This window comes from Notamacropus eugenii, chromosome 2, assembly GCF_028372415.1.
Source record: "Notamacropus eugenii isolate mMacEug1 chromosome 2, mMacEug1.pri_v2, whole genome shotgun sequence".
Classification (NCBI taxonomy): Eukaryota; Metazoa; Chordata; class Mammalia; order Diprotodontia; family Macropodidae; genus Notamacropus; species Notamacropus eugenii.
In genome coordinates, this window is record NC_092873.1 from 526,842,410 (window position 1) to 526,861,949 (window position 19,540).

The following is a 19,540-nucleotide window of genomic DNA, read 5'->3' on the forward strand; positions in this document are numbered from 1 at the left end:
TTGCCCAGGGTCACATGGCTAGCCAGATTTGAACTCACAAAGATGAGTCTTCCTGACTTCAGGCCCCACTCTCTATCCACCACACTGCCTAGCTGCCCTCGGGTGAATGGTAGATGTTTACTGAATGCTTATGGACTGAGTAACTGATCCCAGATATTTATAAACCCTGTTACCCCGGCAAATCATTCAAACTCCCCCAGCCTGTCCTGTAGGATAGGGACAATAATAGGCACCGTACCTATCTCAAAGGGTAGTGGTAGAGCCCAGAGATTATATGATCCTCAATCTAGTGCTTGAAAGGACCTCCTTACTTTACAGTCAGCCCTCAGTCAACAACCATATATCAAGCTCTTGGTATGTGCTGGAAATACGAAAACAAAAATGAACCAATTCCTGACCTCCAGGAGATTTCCTTATGATGAAAAGACAGCCCATGTGACACACAAGGTCTATCCAGAGTAATGGAGGTGGCCTGAGATGGGAAGCTGGGGAGGCATTAGCAGCTGGGGGGAGGGGAGAACTCCTGCAGAAGGAGGAATGTGATCTGAAATTTGAAGCAATAATCTTTTTTTTTCCTTATAGAAATGCTTGTTTTATTTCTTAAGTGCAGAATAAAAGAAATAAAATTTTTTATTTTAATTGGAGGAGGTGAGGGAGAAAAGCATGCCAAGCTTGGGGGACCAAGACTCAGTGAGGTTAACTCCTCTGTCCAAGGTCATACAAGCAGCAAATATCAGAGCCAGGATTTGAACCCAAGTCCAGGATCTCTTGGTTCCCCCTCCCCTTTCTATTTATCCATTCTTCTATTCACCATAGATGTCCTAGATTTTCCCCACACAGTCAGAGGCAAGAGCATTTAGTGAGGTGACAGGGTTAAATGATGTTTGGATGCTTAAGCAGGGAGGAAGGGATTTGGAACAAACATTTAGGAGAGGGTGGGATAGAGTCAGTCAAGGAAAAATAAAAATCTGTGAAGCATTTGTGGATCTGTGACATAGTTCTCTGAACTTCCACCCCCAGCATGTTTGGAGAAGGAAGATCATGGGGGTATGTATAGGAGGGAGAAGAATCCCTCTGTATTTGTTCAGTACCGTAATTGCCGGAAGTTTTAGGTAGTAGTTCTGTTTCCAGAAGGAGGCAGGGTGGTAATAGATACCTGGCCTTGAAGTCAGGACACTTGGGTTCAAATCTCACCTTTGGCCTATTGACTCTGAGCAAGTCCCTTCTTTCAGTGATCTGGACAGTGTCCTAAGAATGTAGATTGCAAAGAAGATGTCGACCTGTAGCAACACAGAAAGTTTCCTCACCTGGCAGGTAGAATCTGATCTGGTCTTTATCCCCTGTATTTACAGAATTTTTTGTCTGCAAAATGATTGGATTGGAAAATCTCTGAGAGTCCTTCCATCTATAAGATTTTCCTTCCTCTTTTAACCCTTCATTCAAGTTAATGAAGTATCATTAAAAGGGACAAAGAATCCCAGAAGGACCAACCTTCCCTAGAAAAAATCCTTTGGTCATTAAGATCTTTGCCCTGGGGATGTTTCTTGCTTCATTTTTAAGGTTCCCTCTCTCTTTCAGAATTTACCATCAATTTTGTTTGGTCATTTTGCTTTGTTTTGCTTTGTTTGCTCAAACCACTGGAAATTCTCTTGTAAAACAATGACTTCTTTGTAGTAGATTCTTGAAGGATTCAACCCATCCCATTCGCTGCTCTAAGAACAAAGTTTGACCATATAAGCCATGCTGGCTTTTTTTATCTCTTGCCTCCTTTCTCCACCTGCCCAATCACTCAAAATACACTTGGCCCATCAGCCATCTCAAAGGGTTTCCTGTGGACCACGGGGAAAACCAGGCTGCTTTCAAATGCTGATCCCATTCAGTCCAAGTACAAAGAACATTTTAATTTAGGTTCATCGAACTAGAGCTTAAAAGAACCTCAGAGGCCTTAAGTCCATTTGATAAATGAGGTAACTGAGGCCCAAAAGACTTAAATAACTTGCCCAAAGCTACATGGGTAGTGTCAGAGACAGGATTTGAACCCTGTCAGGGTTCCTCATTTTTTAAAATCAGTTCTGGTTCTCTTTGCATCTTCTGGATCTCCTTGGTTCCAGATCCTTCTCTCAACAAACGGGAGGAAATGTTATCATTTGGCAAGTGAGAAAGGGCGCAGGCAATCTGCTCCACATTAAAGAGACTCTCCATGTGGAAGAACAATCGGACTGATTTTGTCTAGTGCAAGAAATATCACCCTCCAGGCATTGAGTGGGGCAGGCATCTTGTACTAATGCACAAAGGCAGGAGAAACAAAGGCAGTTTCTAGGAATGTGTCATACTGGAGTCCAGTTTGACAGAAATGTGGGGGAAAAGATTCAGGTAGAGGTTAGGCTGACTGCTCATAGATATAGTGCTAGATCTAAGCTCCAGATGACTGTGAGTGAAGGGAGTTTTCACACCAGAAAGTTCTCAGCATCAATAAAATCACCACCATCCCTACTCCCCCATCATATATATATAAATATATGTGTGTGTATGTATACAGATGTGTGTGATTATATACATTTATGTGTATATGTGTGTATATGTCCATATGCATGAGCATACCTATATATGTGTATACACACACTCACACATGCCACTGTTAATGACTTCTATGACATGAGGAATTCCCGGTGTGAAAAATACATCCCCTGGTTCAGCTCAGCTACTCAGTTATGGCTTACAGACTTAGCTGACGGGATCAATGAGCGGTGAAGATTATACGTCCTCATATGTTAGAGGCAAAACTTGAACCCAGGTCTTCCTGACTTCCAAGGCTTGCTCTCTAACCAGAAGGCAAGCAATAACCTCTCTCTCTGGTGTTATGCAGCCTTTCTGAAAGTCTTCACTCTGTAAGGACTTGGAAAGGTACACGGTAGTATTTTGTGGAGGATATGACTTCCTCCTAGTCTCTGCTGATTGATTTGGTGAAGTTTCGGTTGGCATGAGGATATGAGCTTGCCTCAAAGGGTGGTCTCATTTCTGTAAACACTTCCCTCTCCTCCACAGGAAACTGATGGGCTGAACACTTTTTTCACCTTGTTGGAAATAATGCCTTTATTATGAGGAAACGGTAATGTTTTAATGTGGGGCCATTTTCCTTTCTCATTAAAGTCTTAAAACACAAACACAATTTGAAGCTATTAAAGGCTCACTCTAAAATACAGTCTCAGGCAGCTGAAACTGAATTTCAAGAAAATTGGCCCCCAGCCCCTCAATCTCATTTTCACAATCTGGTGCCTTTTGAGGTGGAGGGAGGGGAAGTAGGAGGTTGTTTAGTTGTGTTTTTTTTTTTTTTTTGTCTTCAAACTATTTGTTCCCTCTGTAAAGAGAATACAACCTAGAAAAGGATTCCAAACAGCATTAAAAAACCACTTAGCAAACACATTGTCCCCACAATCCAGGCCAAGCGTTTTATCCACCAACTTTCTCCAACTGAAAGGATATTCAACAATCATTAAGGCTTAATGGGGTTCAACTGAAAAAGAGAAAGTCGAACACAGATTAGATCATGCATTTGAAGGGGATCTTTAAATTCTTTTGTTGCATAGAATTTGATTGCATTTAACATCCCTTGAAATAGACTAGAATTTAATGAGATGTTAAAGCTCAAAGAGGCTTCAGTGAGTCCAAACTCTTAGTTTTAGAGATTAGAAAACAGAGGAATGAGGAGCCCAGATGATGGGAGCAAGGTTCCACAGGTAACAAAGGGCAGAAGCAGTCGGAAGCCTCGTCTTCTCGGTCCCAGTCTGTAGAGTGCGCTATGGAGCATCATCTACATACACACTTGGATCAGGTAGAGTTTTCATTCTGTTGATTTTTGTTCTGATGGAATTTTGACTGAAAAAAGTATCTTTACAGAAGGAAATAAGAAGGGGTGGGACAAATAATAAAGGAGCATGATATCAGCAAGAAGGAAAGGGCCAGCCATTTCCGTGATCTTACAACCAGACTTCTACTCTTTGCTCCCTTGCATGGAGGAGAGGGTGGAGTTGGGACAAGACCTCCTAACTCCTATATTCCAATCTAGATCTCCACAGCATCCTCGCTACAATGAGCAGAAAGCAGTTCCATGACGGCAATGAGGATGGCGAAGGAATTTAAATGAAAGCCGTATGAGAAATGGTCCCAAGAACTGGGAATGTTTAGCCTGGAAAGGAGAAGGCCAGGGAGGGATGGGATAACTGTTGTCACATATATGAAAGGCTAAAATGTGGAAGAAGGATTTAGCCTTCAAGGTCTCTGTCAGCTCAAGATGGAGGCTCCCATGAGGTTCCTTCCTCATGAAGGCAACATCTTTTACTCTAGACTCTGGAGTCTAGACTTAATAAAAGATTTTGTTCTGTGAAGTTTGAATTCAGTCAAAGAGCCACACTTGAGGACCTCAAGGGCTACCTGTGGCCTTGAGGTCACAGGTTCCTCACCCCTGGTCTAGAACATTTGTGTTCACAGACACGAGAGCTCCAGGGAAGTGGAATCTTCAGACAACTCACAAATAGAATGGGTATTGGAGTTGGGCGTTGGGGAGGGGGGGCAGGCTCGAGGCAGGGATTAATAACAGCTCACACTGATATGGCATTATTAAAGTTTGTACTTTACATATAATGTTTAATGTAGTCCTCACAAAAGCCCTCTGTCAAGAGAATACAGCCTTGGAAAGAATTCCAAACACCATTAAAAACCAAGGAAAGGATAAGAGCTAAGAGCTAAGTCCTATTATTATTCCCACTTTAGAGATGAAGAAAATGAGGAAAGTGAGAAAGGGACATGACTTGCCCAGGATTCCTCAGGGAACAAGTATAAGATATGAACCCAGGACCTGCTGACTTAGAATCCAGTTCTCTCTCCACTCTGCCACATGTGTTGGTAACTAGCCCTGCTCATTGACATAGTTAGGCACCTGTCAACTCATTTCAGGGCTTTCATCTTTCCAAGCTGGCCAAATTTCTTTTCTAGTTGCTTGTTTTTCAGTAGGCTTGCACAATCATCCAAAAGTCCCAATTCTAGTCAATAGAAACCCCATTGGGAACAATTAGGCCATTTTGAGCTGAATCCCTAAGTTCCCATCTCCCCCAGCCCTGCCTTGAATGGAAAAATTCACTAGAACTCCCTGGGATGTTACCAGGGACTACCCCTGCTTAAGGAAGTACCTGCTGAAAAGGAGTCTCTTCAAAGTGGAGAATGAATTAGTGCTAGTGCCTCTGGGGCTCTTCCTTTGTGCTGAGAATCTGTTTGCCCGAAGTAGGTGGGGATCTGGAGTGAATAACCACAAGAGACTGGCAGCCAGGTTCCTGTATGGGATGTGCCTTCTCTGTTCTCATGCTCTAACTAAAGGGCTCATCAATGCCTTGTGGGCCGATTCCCTTTTCCTTCCTTTACTCCCCTCAAACTTTTCAAGGTGATTTTTCTTATCCTACTTCTTGTCTAAGTTCCTGTTCCATGGATTCCGTCCTGGCATTTTTCCTTTTGTTGGTGGTTAAGTAAGATGTAGCTGTCTTCTGCCATCTGCTGGTTTTCTGTCTTCAGTGGAGGGAGGGAGGAAGGAAGGAAGGAAGGAAGGAAGGAAGGAAGGAAGGAAGGAAGGAAGGAAGGAAGGAAGGAAGGAAGGAAGGAAGGGAGAGAGGGAGGGATTCTCTAAGCTTTTATCTCATTGTGCTGTACTGTAATAAATGACTTTATTATTTTTTATAGACCATGGTTGACCTTAACTCCCACCATTCTACTCTGCCTTAAAGCCAGGTTACAATGGCGACCACTCTGACCCACCTCTATCACCAGCCACAAAAAAACTAAAAAAACAGGTAGCAACGAGGAGTAGCAGAAGGTACTAGTATGTGTCTGGGGACCAAAGGAGGCATTATGGTATAGGTCCTTTCACATGCCTTTGATCCTTGGTAAAGGGATCATGCCATGTTAAACAGTGCAACAGTGCCTACTGCTTTGCAAAGAACTCCCCAACCCCAACCTCCCCAAAAAAGCAAACAAAAACACCTAAGCTCATATACAGAGGATCATCCATTTATATTTATAAGGGACTTTAGAGGTCATTTAGTCCGCTTGACAAATGAGGAACCTGATGCTTAAAGATCTTCAATGATTCAGCCAAGGTCACCCAGGTCTCAGGACTATGGGAGTTTGTCTCTGAATGTAGAGATAATAGGGAGCATTGGAGTTTATTGAGTAGGGGAAGTGACATGGGCAGACCCCCTACATTAGGGCACACTTGCAAATGAGTTTCCCCTCCCTGGTGGCCTTCAAGCAAAAGAGAACAACTTGTCAGGAAGGTTGTAGAGGAATGTGCTGGGCCAAGTGGCTTCTGAGGCCCCCTGAAGCCTAGAAAGTCTCTGAAATCTCCCTCTTTCTTTATTTCTCCTTCCTTCCTTCCTTCCTTCTTTCTCTCCCCAGCTAGGTGGTACAATGGATAGAGCCCCAGTGCAAGAGTCAGGAGGATCTGAGTTCAAATCTCACCTCAGACACTTGACACTCACTAGCTGTGTGACCTTGGGCAAGTCACTTAACCCCAGTTGCCTCATCCCGGGTCATCTCCAGTCATCCTGATGAATATCTGGTCATTGGATTCAGATGGCTCTGGAGGAGAAGTGAGGCTGGTGACCTGCACAGCCCTCCCTCACTCAAAACAAAGTCAAGTGCAAGTCATGTCATTATTTCTCTGATGGCACAGTCTTCTTCTGAAACGAAGGACAAACACATGCCCTCCCTCCCTCACTCCCTCCCTCATCCCTCTCATCATCAATTTGAACTAGAAAAAATCTCAGATATGATCTAGTCCAACTCTTTCATTTTACAGACAAGTAAACTGAGGTCTAGAAAGACTGACTGGATAGTCCAAGGGAATGGATGGCAGAATCTGTTTCCAGCCTAGGTCTCCTAACTCCTAATCTTGCTCTCTCTATAATTTATACAAAGGTTTTGGCAAATTTCTAAGTACTGTCTATACATGTCAGCTATCATTGTTATTCACAGACTCAAGCAAGAAGCACTTATTAATTGCCTACTGTGTACTAGGTGTTCTACTAGGGATTGAGGAGACAAATACAAAAAATGCACCAGCTCTATACTCCAGAAAGAGAATTCAGAATCTCAGAGTTGCAAGGACAGAGTGACTGGCATGAGTACCTGAATGAAAATCCATACTACATATTCCCAACAAGTAGACAACTTGCTTGGATCTGAAGACCTCTGGTGAGAGGGAACCCACTACCTGTTGAGGAACATAGAACATAGAATGTTAGAACCAGAAGGGACTTTGGAACTTGGTCCATTCAAACCTCAAGCCTAAAATACTAGAAGTTCTCACTTCTTCCTTAAATTTCTCATGACATTTTGCACAGCCACTACTCTCTTCTCATAGTCTACTTTGTATGTTAGTCCTTTGTATACTTGTCTATTCTCCCTGGCTCAGTTTTGAATTTTTCAGAGCATAACTATGTTGTATTCATCATTGTCTTTGCTCTTCCAGTCTGATCCATCTAGCAGTGTCTACATGTCTCCTCCTATGATCTAGGGTTGTCTATACAAGGGAGAGACCCATCACAGACTTTCACAGACAATTGATGGGACTGGCTCCCAATGGCTTCTCAAAACAGCCTCTGTGGGGAAAGGGATCATAACCTTGAGTTCCACCACTCCATGTTTAGAGGTATCAGCTAATGGACTTGAGTCAACATGTATTTATTAAGGGCTTACAGTGTGCTATGCACTGTGTATACAAATAGAAGCATAAAAAGAGATGCTTTCATTCTAATTCTAAGAGCTTACATTGTAGTGGAAAAAGACAGCACAGAAAAGGAAAGTGGAAGGTAGCGGGCAGAAGGAGAAGGTATTGGACTGTGGTGGAGAAAGACTCAGGAATGGAGCCTGGAGAGGAATGAGCATGGACATAGCTAGCCTGAACATTCCTTTAAAAAGGGGCTTCTATGGTACATGATGGAGCTGGAGTATTATTGTGCTAGAAGAAGGGCAAGCAGCATGATTTCAAAAAAACCTACAAAGACTTCCATGAACTGACGCAGTTGAAGTGAACAGAACCAGGAGAACGTTGTACACAGTAATAGCAATATTGTTCAGTGAAGAATTGTGAATGACTTAGCTACTCTCAGCAATAAAGTGATCCAAGACAATCCCAAAGGACTCATGATGAAGCATGCTATCTGCCTCCAGAGAAAGAACTGATACTGGTTGAATACAGACTGATATATGCAATTTTTCACTGTCATTTTTTTCAAGTCTTATTATACAAAATGACTAATATGGAAATGTTTGACATAATTACACATATGTAACCTATATCCAATTGCTTACCATCTCAGGTAGGGGAGAGGGAGGGAGGGGATAGAATTTGGAATTCAAAATTTTAAATAAAAATGTTAAAATATTTTAAAATAAAGTAAAATACAGAAGAAAAAAAGAAAAGAAAAAGGGGCTTCCCAGAAGAACTGAATAGCAGAGGAACGGATTTCATAGGGTAAGGAGACTACTTGGACCAGGTAGGGAAGACATTTTCTAGGGCAAGCTACAGCTAGAGAGAGTAGATATATTAACATAAAGCAATATTAACACTGATTAAAATATGTAGTGCATCTACTTTAAAATAGATTTCATTCTTTTGTCTGCTATATTTTCTCAAATGTTTATGAAACAAAAGCAACTCATAGTGACCATATTAATTCCCCCTCCCCCCCCCCTTGGAGGGGGAAAGTACATGGGGGGCGGGCAGAGAGCTGGAACGAAAGGGCAAAATATTGGCAGACTAGAACAGGAGAGTCAGGAAATCATTCTTGTTTGTTCCCAGTATTGCCCTGGGGAAATCCCAGTCTCAGGTAATGTAAACTCCTGGACTTGGAAGGGAGCTCAGAAGTTGTCTGGCCCAACCCTGACCTGAAGCATTAACTGTTCAGCCTCTTCCTGAAAATCTCTGATGGGAAACTGATTGTCTAATAATGAAGCCCATCCAATGGAGGAGTAACTAATAGTTCAGAGACTTCATCTCTTTCTACAGGCCATCCGTTGTTCCTAGCCCAGTCCTCTAGTGTCAAGTAAAATTGGCTTAATCCTTCTTTTACTTACCAGAATGTTTCTAAATATTTGCGGATAGTAGTTATTTGACAGCCACCTCCATCCCTGCCTACCCCATTCCATCTCCACTAAACACCCTCTTCTTCAGATATCCACAGCGGCCTCATTCAACATTGGGGTACAATGAGTAGGTAGTCTTAGATTGATTCTAGTGAAGCAGGTTAACACCAGTCTGAGGATGGTGGTGAATGAGGACCCATGCATTAAAACGAAATGGGGAAATCAGAACTGGGATGCTAAGGGAAGTATGGGGGTCAATCTTCTCAGAAGCGCTCTAGAAGAGGGATTACTTCCTGAGTAGGTTGGAAGGCATATCTCCCACCTCCTCTAAAAGTGGACCATCCGTCCCTTTAGTGAACTCCAGTAATTAGAGCCTCTCCTCTGGAGGTTAAGTGGGTCTATGTGAGTGGAATGAAATCTCCTTGTGGTTACATTTGCATACATTATACAGTTCCCCCTCAGGCTGGCTCCCTATCTCATCAGTCAGTGGGTGTTTTCTGAATGGCAGGAGTTTGCCCATAAACATCTGAAAATATTCATAGTCTGTGGTTAATTAGACTGTGAGATTCATCAGCTGGAAACTCTGAGGTGCTTCTGAGTAATCAAATTCTTAGCTCCCAGGCCCTCTTCTCTCCAGAAATGCTGTATTGTGACCAAGCCATTTGGCAGAGAGGCAGCCTGGCCTTGTTCTAAGTTCAGTGTCATTGCCTGGGATCACTTTTCTCAGTCCTCTCCACACATTTAGCTCTGATCTTGTCTCAGATAAAAGGAGGATCTCAGATTGAGTCAAAACCATGTAGTTTGTCATAGACCAATGACCTGCCAGTGATTCCATGGATATACAAAGGGAAGAGCACTGCATTTAGAGTCAGAGGAAGTGGATTCAAATTTGACTTCTCCCGTTTGCTACTGTGAAACCATTTATTCACAGAATTACAGATTTTAAGAGTTGTAATAGACCTTTCTGGTTCAACCCATGCCAGAAAGGAATCCCTACTACAATATACCCAGTAAGTGATCACCCAACCCGCCATCCCCAACTGGGACTCAGTTTCTCATTTACAAAATGAGAGGGTTGGATTAGTTTTTAAGGTCATGATAGAATGGAAGGATATTGATGGGGAGAGACTGTCCCCTCCTCTGGCACAATGCATGGCACATAGTAGATACTTAATCAATGCTCATTGGTTGATTGATCCTGTCCCTCAAATGCTGATGCCAGGAACACAAGTTCACCTTTGCCCTCAGGCAAAGGTAGAGGACATGGTAGTTCTTTCCCAAGATTACCAGCAACAGGTGAATCCCACCTTCAGTCACTAGCCTGGAAAAAAACAGAGATGCAGCTCACATCAGAAAAGGAGAGGCCAGAACCATGGGGTGACTGGTCTTGGCAAGCACTTTGTATGACCAGACTAGGATATTATCAGTGTGATGACATGATGTATAGGTGGCCTATCTGCTGGTTCTTATGAAATGTGCTTATAGGTGAATGAAGGAAAGTGTGACTCCTGATCTGCACTGCAAGTCCGATCACTTGGATCTCTGCAGCTTCCCCTGTATATGGCCCCTTCTCTTTACTCACCCAGCCATTCCCTCTGCAGTCTTCATTCCCACCTGCCTGGATTATTCCAATAACCTTCCAACTGGTCTCCCAGACTCAAGTTCTGTTCAATTTAGTAAACATTTATTAAGCACTGCGTGCTAAGTATTAGGGTTACAGAAAGAGGTGAAAGCCAGTCCCTGCCTTCAAGTAGCTTATAGTCTAATGGGGGAGAGAATATGCAAGCAAATATATACAAAGCAAGCCCTATACAGGATAAATAGAAAATAATTAAAAGAGGGAAAGCATTGGAATTAAAAAGAGTAAGATCTTAATCAAGCCCTAATAGCCCTAATCCATCCTCTGCAGGGAGCCTTTCCCAAACACTCTTAATTCAACTGTGTGTAGTTCATTTGTACCTATTTGATTTCTTGTTTTCTCTCCCATTAGATTGGGAGCTCCTTGAGGGCTGGGTCTGCCTTTTGCCCCTTAGCACAGTACCTAAGTACTTAGGTGCTTCATAAAGGTTTGTTGACTGACTGTTTTATGTGCTATTTCTCACATATGACTCTCTATCTCCGGGCACTGTGCCTTTGCATTGACTGTACCCCATACCTGGAAAACATTCCCTCTTTCCACCTCTACCCATGAGCTTTCCTGACTTCCTTCATGACTCAGCTGAAATTCCCCCTTCTGCAGGATGCCTTTTCTGGTTTCCCCATTTTCCCCAGAGCCTTACTCTTGAAATTGCCCTTGAAATCTCTTCTAGACACAGTTATTTGTCTATTATCTCCCCCATTAGAATGTAATGGGCCAGTATTTTTTCCTCCTTACACCTGATGTTTAGCATATGTCTGGCAAATAGTCAAAACTTCAATTTTTGTTTGTCAGTTTCTTGACTGACAGCAGTAGTAATTAGCTGACTTCAATTTCTAGCCACCCACCTCCCACTATAAGGCTGTGAGGGTGGTTCACCTACCAATTAAAGCCTGGTGACCAGGAAACGGGCACCATTGTGATAATGTCTGATGGTACTTAAATGCCCAAGTCACTGACGAGGGTGACAAGTCACAAGGGTGACAAGTGACTCAATTTCTCTGTTTCCTTTTCCAGTTTCGATGTGGAAAATGGCCCATCCCCAGGTCGAAGCCCCCTGGATCCACAGGCCAGCTCTTCCTCTGGGCTTGTGTTACACACCACCTTCCCGGGGCACAGCCAGCGTCGAGAATCATTCCTCTATAGGTCAGACAGTGATTATGACCTCTCACCAAAGGCTATGTCTAGGAACTCTTCTCTCCCAAGCGAACAGTAAGTATAAGCTTTACTGACCCCATTTAAAACAAAACTCTAAACAACTCCTCGTTCCCTTTTCACCTGGGATCAGCAAAGCATGAAAATGAATACAGGAAAATGCTGTGAATATTTTCAGGCCCTCAGGAACATTGCTGAGCACTGGGAACACAAGACATGTGTTGTCAAAGCCATTAACAATATGGCATGCTTAGGGTGTGGGTAGGAATTAGGGTAATGAGTACTTTCAGTTTTATTCCCTGAATTGTTTAGACAACAGGGGTCTTAAGGTACTTTTAAAAGCTCTTAAATGATAGTTGGATTTTCTGCTTATTAAGAGTCCTGGTGAGAAGGGAGAGCAGCTAGTCAGGCACCTGGGTTTTCCTTCTGGCAGAACATCCTGGTGCAGTCGAAGCAGGGAGGGGAGGGGGAGCAGAACTCTCTCCCTCTCTTGAATCTTCCAGTAATGCTCATTTGTTAAGATATTTGCTTTATGAAACTCCACTTGTGGAGTCCTATTAATTAGCTATAGTCAAGTGTTTCCATTTTCCTTTGATTAATTAGAGGTCTCTGATTTTCATTTAAGGAACAACCACTGGGTTGTGTTTCTAGTTTAATCTAATTTCAGAATCCAAATAACATTGAATGCCATAGTCCATGAGTTAAAAGCTTTCTGGGCACACATGTAAAGTTTTTGGTTGCATAATTTAAAAACATTGCATGTATAAAAACAGCAGGGACTAACTTTAATCCCAAAGAGGAAAAATTCTACTGGGTCTTCTTTGATTCCTAGAAGGGTTTCACAAAATGGATAGGAATGCCAAAGGCAAAGGCTGAGAAAACCATGAGGTACAATGGAAAGAATGCTGATTTCCAATCTTAGCCTTGCCATTACCAGCATGACGTTGGTGAAGTCATACCTTGTCAGTCCATTTCCCCATGTTGCCTTCAAATGAAGTGTACCAAATCTGGAACCCAGCAAGACCTGGCTTCCAATCCTGATTCAAACACTTGTTCAATATATGACTTAACCTCTCTTTGCCTCAGTTTCCTCATCTGTAAAATAAGAGAATTGGTCTTGATGGTCTCTAATATGTACTCTATCTCTAAATCTAAGATCCTATTCATAAGTGGTTGGACTTCAGATGACCTCAAACATCTCTTCCTGTTCTAAATGTTAGCCTGTAAAGGATATCCCCAAAGGGTTCTGTAAGAATCATCCACAGCCACACCTCAGTTTCTCTGAATTACTGTGAATGACCATTAAAGTCTGTACTATCTCTGTTGACAATCTCTTTCACTCACATGGCTTCATCTATGCCAAGAACTCCCACATGTAGTTTTGCCATCCTGAGTTACAATCTCAGATCACTGACGATTTATAGGACATTTCTCCCTTAAACAACTTATAACCTCAGTTCAGGACATCCTAAAATAATATCTACCCCCAACACACACACACACACACCCCTGCTTCTTCGGCTGATTTTATTGTTTCTATGGGCAACCCCACCATTTACATGATGTCCTGGGTTCATAAGCTTGAATTATTTTTGTCAGTTCTCTCATGTTCACATGCACTGGACATGTCACTTCTCAGGGCCAGTCAGTCAGCAGGCAATCACTGATATCTCTGAAACAGCACAGCCCTCGTAGGACAACCTCCTGAATATATGTCTTTATTACTGCCCACCTGGATTATTTCAGTATCTATCTTACAGGTCTTCCTGCCTACTCTCACAATATCCCAAGCCTTTTTTCTATATCCCTTACAGAATAACAAATGACTATTATTTGTAGAAATGTTTCGCTCAGAAATATTAAGTGGCTTCCTTTGCCTTGTAAAACACACACACACACACACACACATCCAAAAAAGCAGTTTTAAGCTATTAAAGATATGTGTCTATTAATATGTACATGTGCATGTGTGTTTATATTGCTAGTTTTAATAGTTTAAAACTGTACTAAGACAAAATATATACATATATGTATATGTGTATGTCTGTGTATATGTAAAAAAAACCCTTCCATAATACACATATTCACATATAGATTTATGTGTGTGCATGTATCACGAATGGTTTCTTAAATTACTGTTATTTACTCGTGATTTCCATCTCCAGGACAACGCTTCCTAGAGATAAACAAATAAACAACAATACAAAAGGACATCAGGCACATCTGAACACACATTTCATTTCCTTACCCTGTTAGCCTGCCACTTATCCCCCAAGAGAAAGAAAAGTGTCTTCACCAGGGGTCCTGTGGAATCCACGCTGACGTCCTCCTCCGCTCCCAGCATCATCTCCTGCTGCAGATTCCTTCCTTTCCTCTCCCTTTCATTACGACTCTAGTACCTTTACTAGGACAGACAATAGAATGAATCAGATGAGTATATCACTATGTTGTTCCCCACCCTCAAGTTTGCTTACGTATTCATTCCTGCATTTATCCATGCAATCACCTGCTGTAGACCCCACATATCTTAACGTCTCTGGGAGATAAATACAAGACATGATATTTGACACCCAGACACTTGGGTTCAAATCTATTCTATGCCAAATAGTATCTGTGTGATCGGAGATAATTCCTCCTCTGAATAATAGGGACAATAAGCCTTGTTTTCACTTCTTTAAAGACCTAGTATGAGGAAAGCCTTCACAAACCCATCATCTTTTTGCTTTGCATCTATTTTGAATCTCTTATGTGCATTGAGAATCACAGGTTTGAAGCTGGAATGGACCTTAGAGGCTACTAAAGTTTGACCTCATTTATAAACAACAGTAATAATGATAGAATTGATACAGCCCTCTCAGGTTTGCAAAGCCTTTCCTTACTCTATGCTCACAACAACCCTGGGAGATAGGTGCTGTTGCTATCCTTACACATCTGAAAACTGAGGCTGAAAGTGGCTAAGGGACTTTCCCAGGGTCCCACAGCTAGTGTCTGAGGGCAGATTTGAACTCCAGCCTCCAAATCCAAATTTTTTTGCAGTGTACCACCTACTTTCCAGATGAGGAAACTGAGATACATGGTGATTATATGACTTTGCCAGGGTCATACAGCTAAATCATACAGCAGACTTGGAACCCCGCTTTTCCTGATTCCAAATCCAGCATTTTGTCCACTACATCATAAGATGTGGTTTCCTTCCAATGGAACATAAGTTCTTCGAAGACAAGGACTGTTTCATGTTTTTGTGATTGTTTACCCTTCATTTTCAAAGAGGACCAGTGATGTCTTGACTTGTAGGTGAATTGGATGTAAGTGAGGCAGAGCTGTGGAAAGTTGTCAGCCTTTGTATCCCTAGTACAAAGTACAATGTCTGGCACTTAGTAGGAGCTTAACCAAAAGGCATTTTGGAGACCAAAGCCCACCTTTCCAATTGTACTCAGAAACTGACATCAGTATTAGAACTTTTAAAATGGTCAAAACATGTGCCCAGCATCTTCTCATCTGAGCACCACGACAGCCCTATGGAGAAGGTGTCCCAGGGATTCCCACTTTACAGATGAAACTGAAACCCACAAAAATGTGACCTATAAAAAGGACATAGAGCTAGTGTCAAAGGTGAAATTCGAACCCAGCTCCCCCTGCTTTCTCTCTAGGTTGCATCCCTCACTTGAGTTATGTAACCCATCCTAAGAATCTTTTGGTTACTATTTCTGCTAATTCTCTGTCTATCTGAGATGAGACTTGGATTAGGAAAGCTTTACTGCTGAAGGGAGATGAGAGACCCAGATCCCATGTGGGACTAGTTTAAGGAGCTCTGGACTGGGAGTCTGAGAGCTGACTTTAAACTCCCCCTTGTCCACTTACTTTCTGGGTTCCTCTTTGCACCTCAGTTTCCTCCCATATAAAATGAGAAGATTGGACTCACTAATTTCTAAAGCCCCAGCTCTAAAATCTATGCTCCTATGAACAGAGTCCATGGCTATCTTGAAGCCAGACAGTTTTCTGAGCATCCTAGCTAAGGCTACACCATGAAGAGAAAAAGAAAAAGAGGAACTGGTGATGAATGAAATCTTGACAAAGGTAATGGTGATATTTAATTTAGACCCATCTTATTGCTGGGTCTGCCAGTGGCTCTATTTGTTTACAGTATGGTGGTTCAATTAAATTAAATGGCTTAATAAACATGTGAAGTGCCCACTGTGTGCTAGGAACTGTGTGCAAAGACCAGAAGAAAATCCTGATCCTTGAGGACTTTGCATTCTACTATAGGATGCAAGATCTATACAGAGTCATGTGAGAAAGGAGAATGTTAACCACTAGGGATCTCAGACACTGTAGGAAGCAGCATCTCCTAGGAAACAATGAGGAAAGAAGTGAATACCAGGCATGGGGAGCAAGCAGCCTGTTCAAAGACCAGGAGGAGGGAGATGAGTCATCCACATGGCCTGGGGCACCAGATGGCGCTCATGCACTGTTCCAGCAGGTTTCCAACCACCTCGTTCCAGCCATTTCAGAAGTGGTTTGTGGAAGAATGGTCAGACATGGGTCAATTTAAAATAAACTGATTAAATTTTATATTTTTGTATTAAATTCAAAATCAACTTTACATTTAATTTTATATTTTATCCAAAATAAACAGCTAAGATATTTGCATTCAGAGTGCAGCTTACAAAGATAATACCTTAATAAAGCACCTTGCAGTTTATAAATAGCTTTCATTTCTGTTACCTGATGTGAATCATGTCAACCAACCAACAAATGATTTTCAGTGTGTCAGGGATTGTACCAGATGTTAGGGATAGGAAAATAAAAATGAAATGGCCCCTCCCCTCAGTCAGCTTCCATGGCAGGGTGGGGATACATGTTCACAAATAAATATAGAATCAATAGGCAGTGATTGGGCAGGGGTTTTAGTGATAGCCCCTATAACTGAACAGACTTCTCTTCCATAATCTACCTGGCAGATGAGCCGAAACCTTCAGTGGAGGAGATGCTGCTCCTTCCTGAGGTAGCCCATGCCAAGCTTTGCCTTGTTGCAGATGATGCTAACAGTCAGGGAGCTTTCCCTCCCATCAGTTGGAAAGCTCTCTTTGAGTCACTGGAGCTCGTCTCTCCCACTTCTGCCCTCACATTGTGAAGCAGTACAAAGCTAGGCCCTTTCTGAAGGGATGGCCATTCAGATCCTTCAATATGGTGCCTTTTCCTTTTGATGGGTTCTCTCTTCTCCAGAATTAATAGCCCTAATTTCTCCCATTCAGTGGGATGTCCAGACTGCCTCCTCTGCTCACTCACTCACCTGGTACACAGCCCTTCCCAAAACACAGTGGTAAAGGTAAGGACAAGGAGGTTCCCAGACATGGTCTAGCCAGGCCAGGGTACATGAGGACCATTCACTTCCCAGGCCTGGGCACAATGCTTGTCTGGAAGTCCATTGACATCCCTGAACTTTTGAAGGTCCTGCTTCACGCTGTTGGCTCCTAATGAGCCTGAGGTCCACTAAAATCCCCAGATCTTTTATAGACCAACTACTGTCTAGGCTTGCCTCCCCTGTATTGTATTTGGGATCTCAAGTTTTACATTTATCCCTGTTCATTTCATCTTTTTCAGTGAAATCCCTTTAATAGATTGAGGCCCAAAGAGGTTAATAATGACTTGCCCAAGGTTGCACAGGTAGGAAGTGTGGTCAGGATTTGAACTCAGGTCCTATGACAACAAACCTTTTCCACTCCAGATGAGCATATTCAGGGCCAATTTGAAGTGACTTGGCCAGAGTGACAAGGGGAGTAAGAAGCAGCCCCACGAATGGAGCCCAACTCCAAAGCCAGCCATCCTTCCATGCTGGAAATGTTCCAGATGGCCTCTGACATTCCTGTGTACACTTCCATTTTTGGTGATTTCTTCCTCTTCCTGCTCTTCACACAGCACTCCATGCGTTTACACAGGCTGCCCAAAGTGCCTTCAACTCAGCTTCACCTCTGTGAAGACCCACTTCATTCAGATATTGCCTCCTACATGAAACTTTCTCTGACTCTTCTGGTGCCTCCTCCTAATGCTGGGCTGCTAGGGGGTGCCATAGTGCACAGAGCGCTGGGCCTAGAGCCACAAAGAATCACCTCCTTGTGTTCAAATCCAGCTCCAGACACTTCCTAGCTGTGTGACCCTGGGCAAGTCCCTTATCTCTGTTTGTCTCAGTTTCCTCATCTGTACAATGAGCTGAAGAAGGAGGTGGCAAGCCACTCCAGTATCTCTGCCAAGAAAACCCCAAATGGGGTCACAGAGAGTCAGACAGGCCTGAAATGACTCAACAATGACACAAAAAACTCCCAAGGGTCACCTTGTTTTTATTTTGTCTAGACTTATGTCTGTATATACATGCTGACTCTCCAACTGGCTACAAGCTTCTGGAGGGCAGGGGCTGTTTCATTTATGTCTTTATGTTTTAACTCCTAACAATGTTTAGTAAATGTCAGTTGACTGAATGATTTCATCTTTCCTCTTCGTATGAAGGCTACAGGAAGACAGTCAAGTCCTGTATAGCAGGGAAAAAAGTCCAAGAAAAAAAAAAAATCAAGAGAGAAGAGGTTTCTTTAGGAGGAGGGAGAATGAAATGGAAAGGCCAAAGAGAAAGAAGGAAAAAAAGGGGAGAGAAGCCTTCATGATTGCCAGGTTGCTTTCATGATTCACACAGATGTATACTGATACAAATTTTAGACTAGTCCTTTCTCAGAAGTCTCATGACTTCCGAAGATCTAAGTTGAAGTTTTGCTGGATAGTGACCTAAGAAGACTTAGCCAAGCATGCACCAATTAAGAAAAACACTTCTGAAAGCATCTAAGTCTATGTTTTACCTTTCCTAACTATGCATTTGCAGAAAAACATTCTAAGTTTTTGTCTAAAAGACTCAAGATGGTGGGCAGGCTTCCACTGAACACTTTTTAAGTCACATTCAGAACAAAAGTGATGGGATTCCCAGACAGCAACCTGAGGCTGCCGTTGGGTTCGGTAAAAGCCAGGAAACTCAAAATTAACCTTTCCCCAGACCGTGAGGCCTTTTTTCCAGGGCTGTACCCTGTATGCCCAAGAGAGAGAGAGAGAGAGAGAGAGAGACAGAGACAGAGGAGAGAAGAAAGAGAAGGGGAGGTAGACAGAATAAGTAAAAGAGAGAGAAAGGGAAGAAGACAGAAGGAGGGAAAGAGAAAGGGAGAGAGAGGAAGAGAAAGAGAGGGAGAGAGAGAAGAAGGCAGAGGAGGATGAGAATCAGGAGGAAGGAAAAGAGAAGGAGAGAGCAGCCTCCCTTTCCATTTTCTGGCTCCTGCCAACAAAATTCACCAGTTGTACTGAATTTCAGGAGGCCAAGTCAGTTACTATGTCCATGAGCCTGGTAGGTTTCCTGGTAGAGAGAATACGAAGACAGGGCAGTGAAGTCACTATGATTTCTACCTCTCTGGGGGTGAGATCTGCATCTTCATATTTACATCGACTATTGTTAATGTGGTTCCCAGTAGGATGGAATGTTGGGATCGTTTGTATTCTCCAAAGCTAAAGCTAAACATTTTTGTCCCTGAGGCAGGGGGCAGGGAGTTTACCTGGCATGTTGCTGATGCCCCCCACAATAATCCA

At 42.7% G+C, this 19,540-nt stretch overlaps 1 protein-coding gene across 3 annotated transcripts in view; it reads left to right on the plus strand.

Moving 5' to 3' along the window:
• Positions 1-19,540, plus strand: part of PDE4B (phosphodiesterase 4B) — a 633,414-nt gene that overhangs the window by 459,117 nt on the left and 154,757 nt on the right. For all 3 annotated transcript variants that reach the window (XM_072649760.1, XM_072649761.1, XM_072649762.1), the window contains one exon: positions 11,786-11,980. In XM_072649760.1, the coding sequence (XP_072505861.1) occupies positions 11,786-11,980 (195 nt within the window). The remainder of the gene's footprint in view (positions 1-11,785; positions 11,981-19,540) is intronic.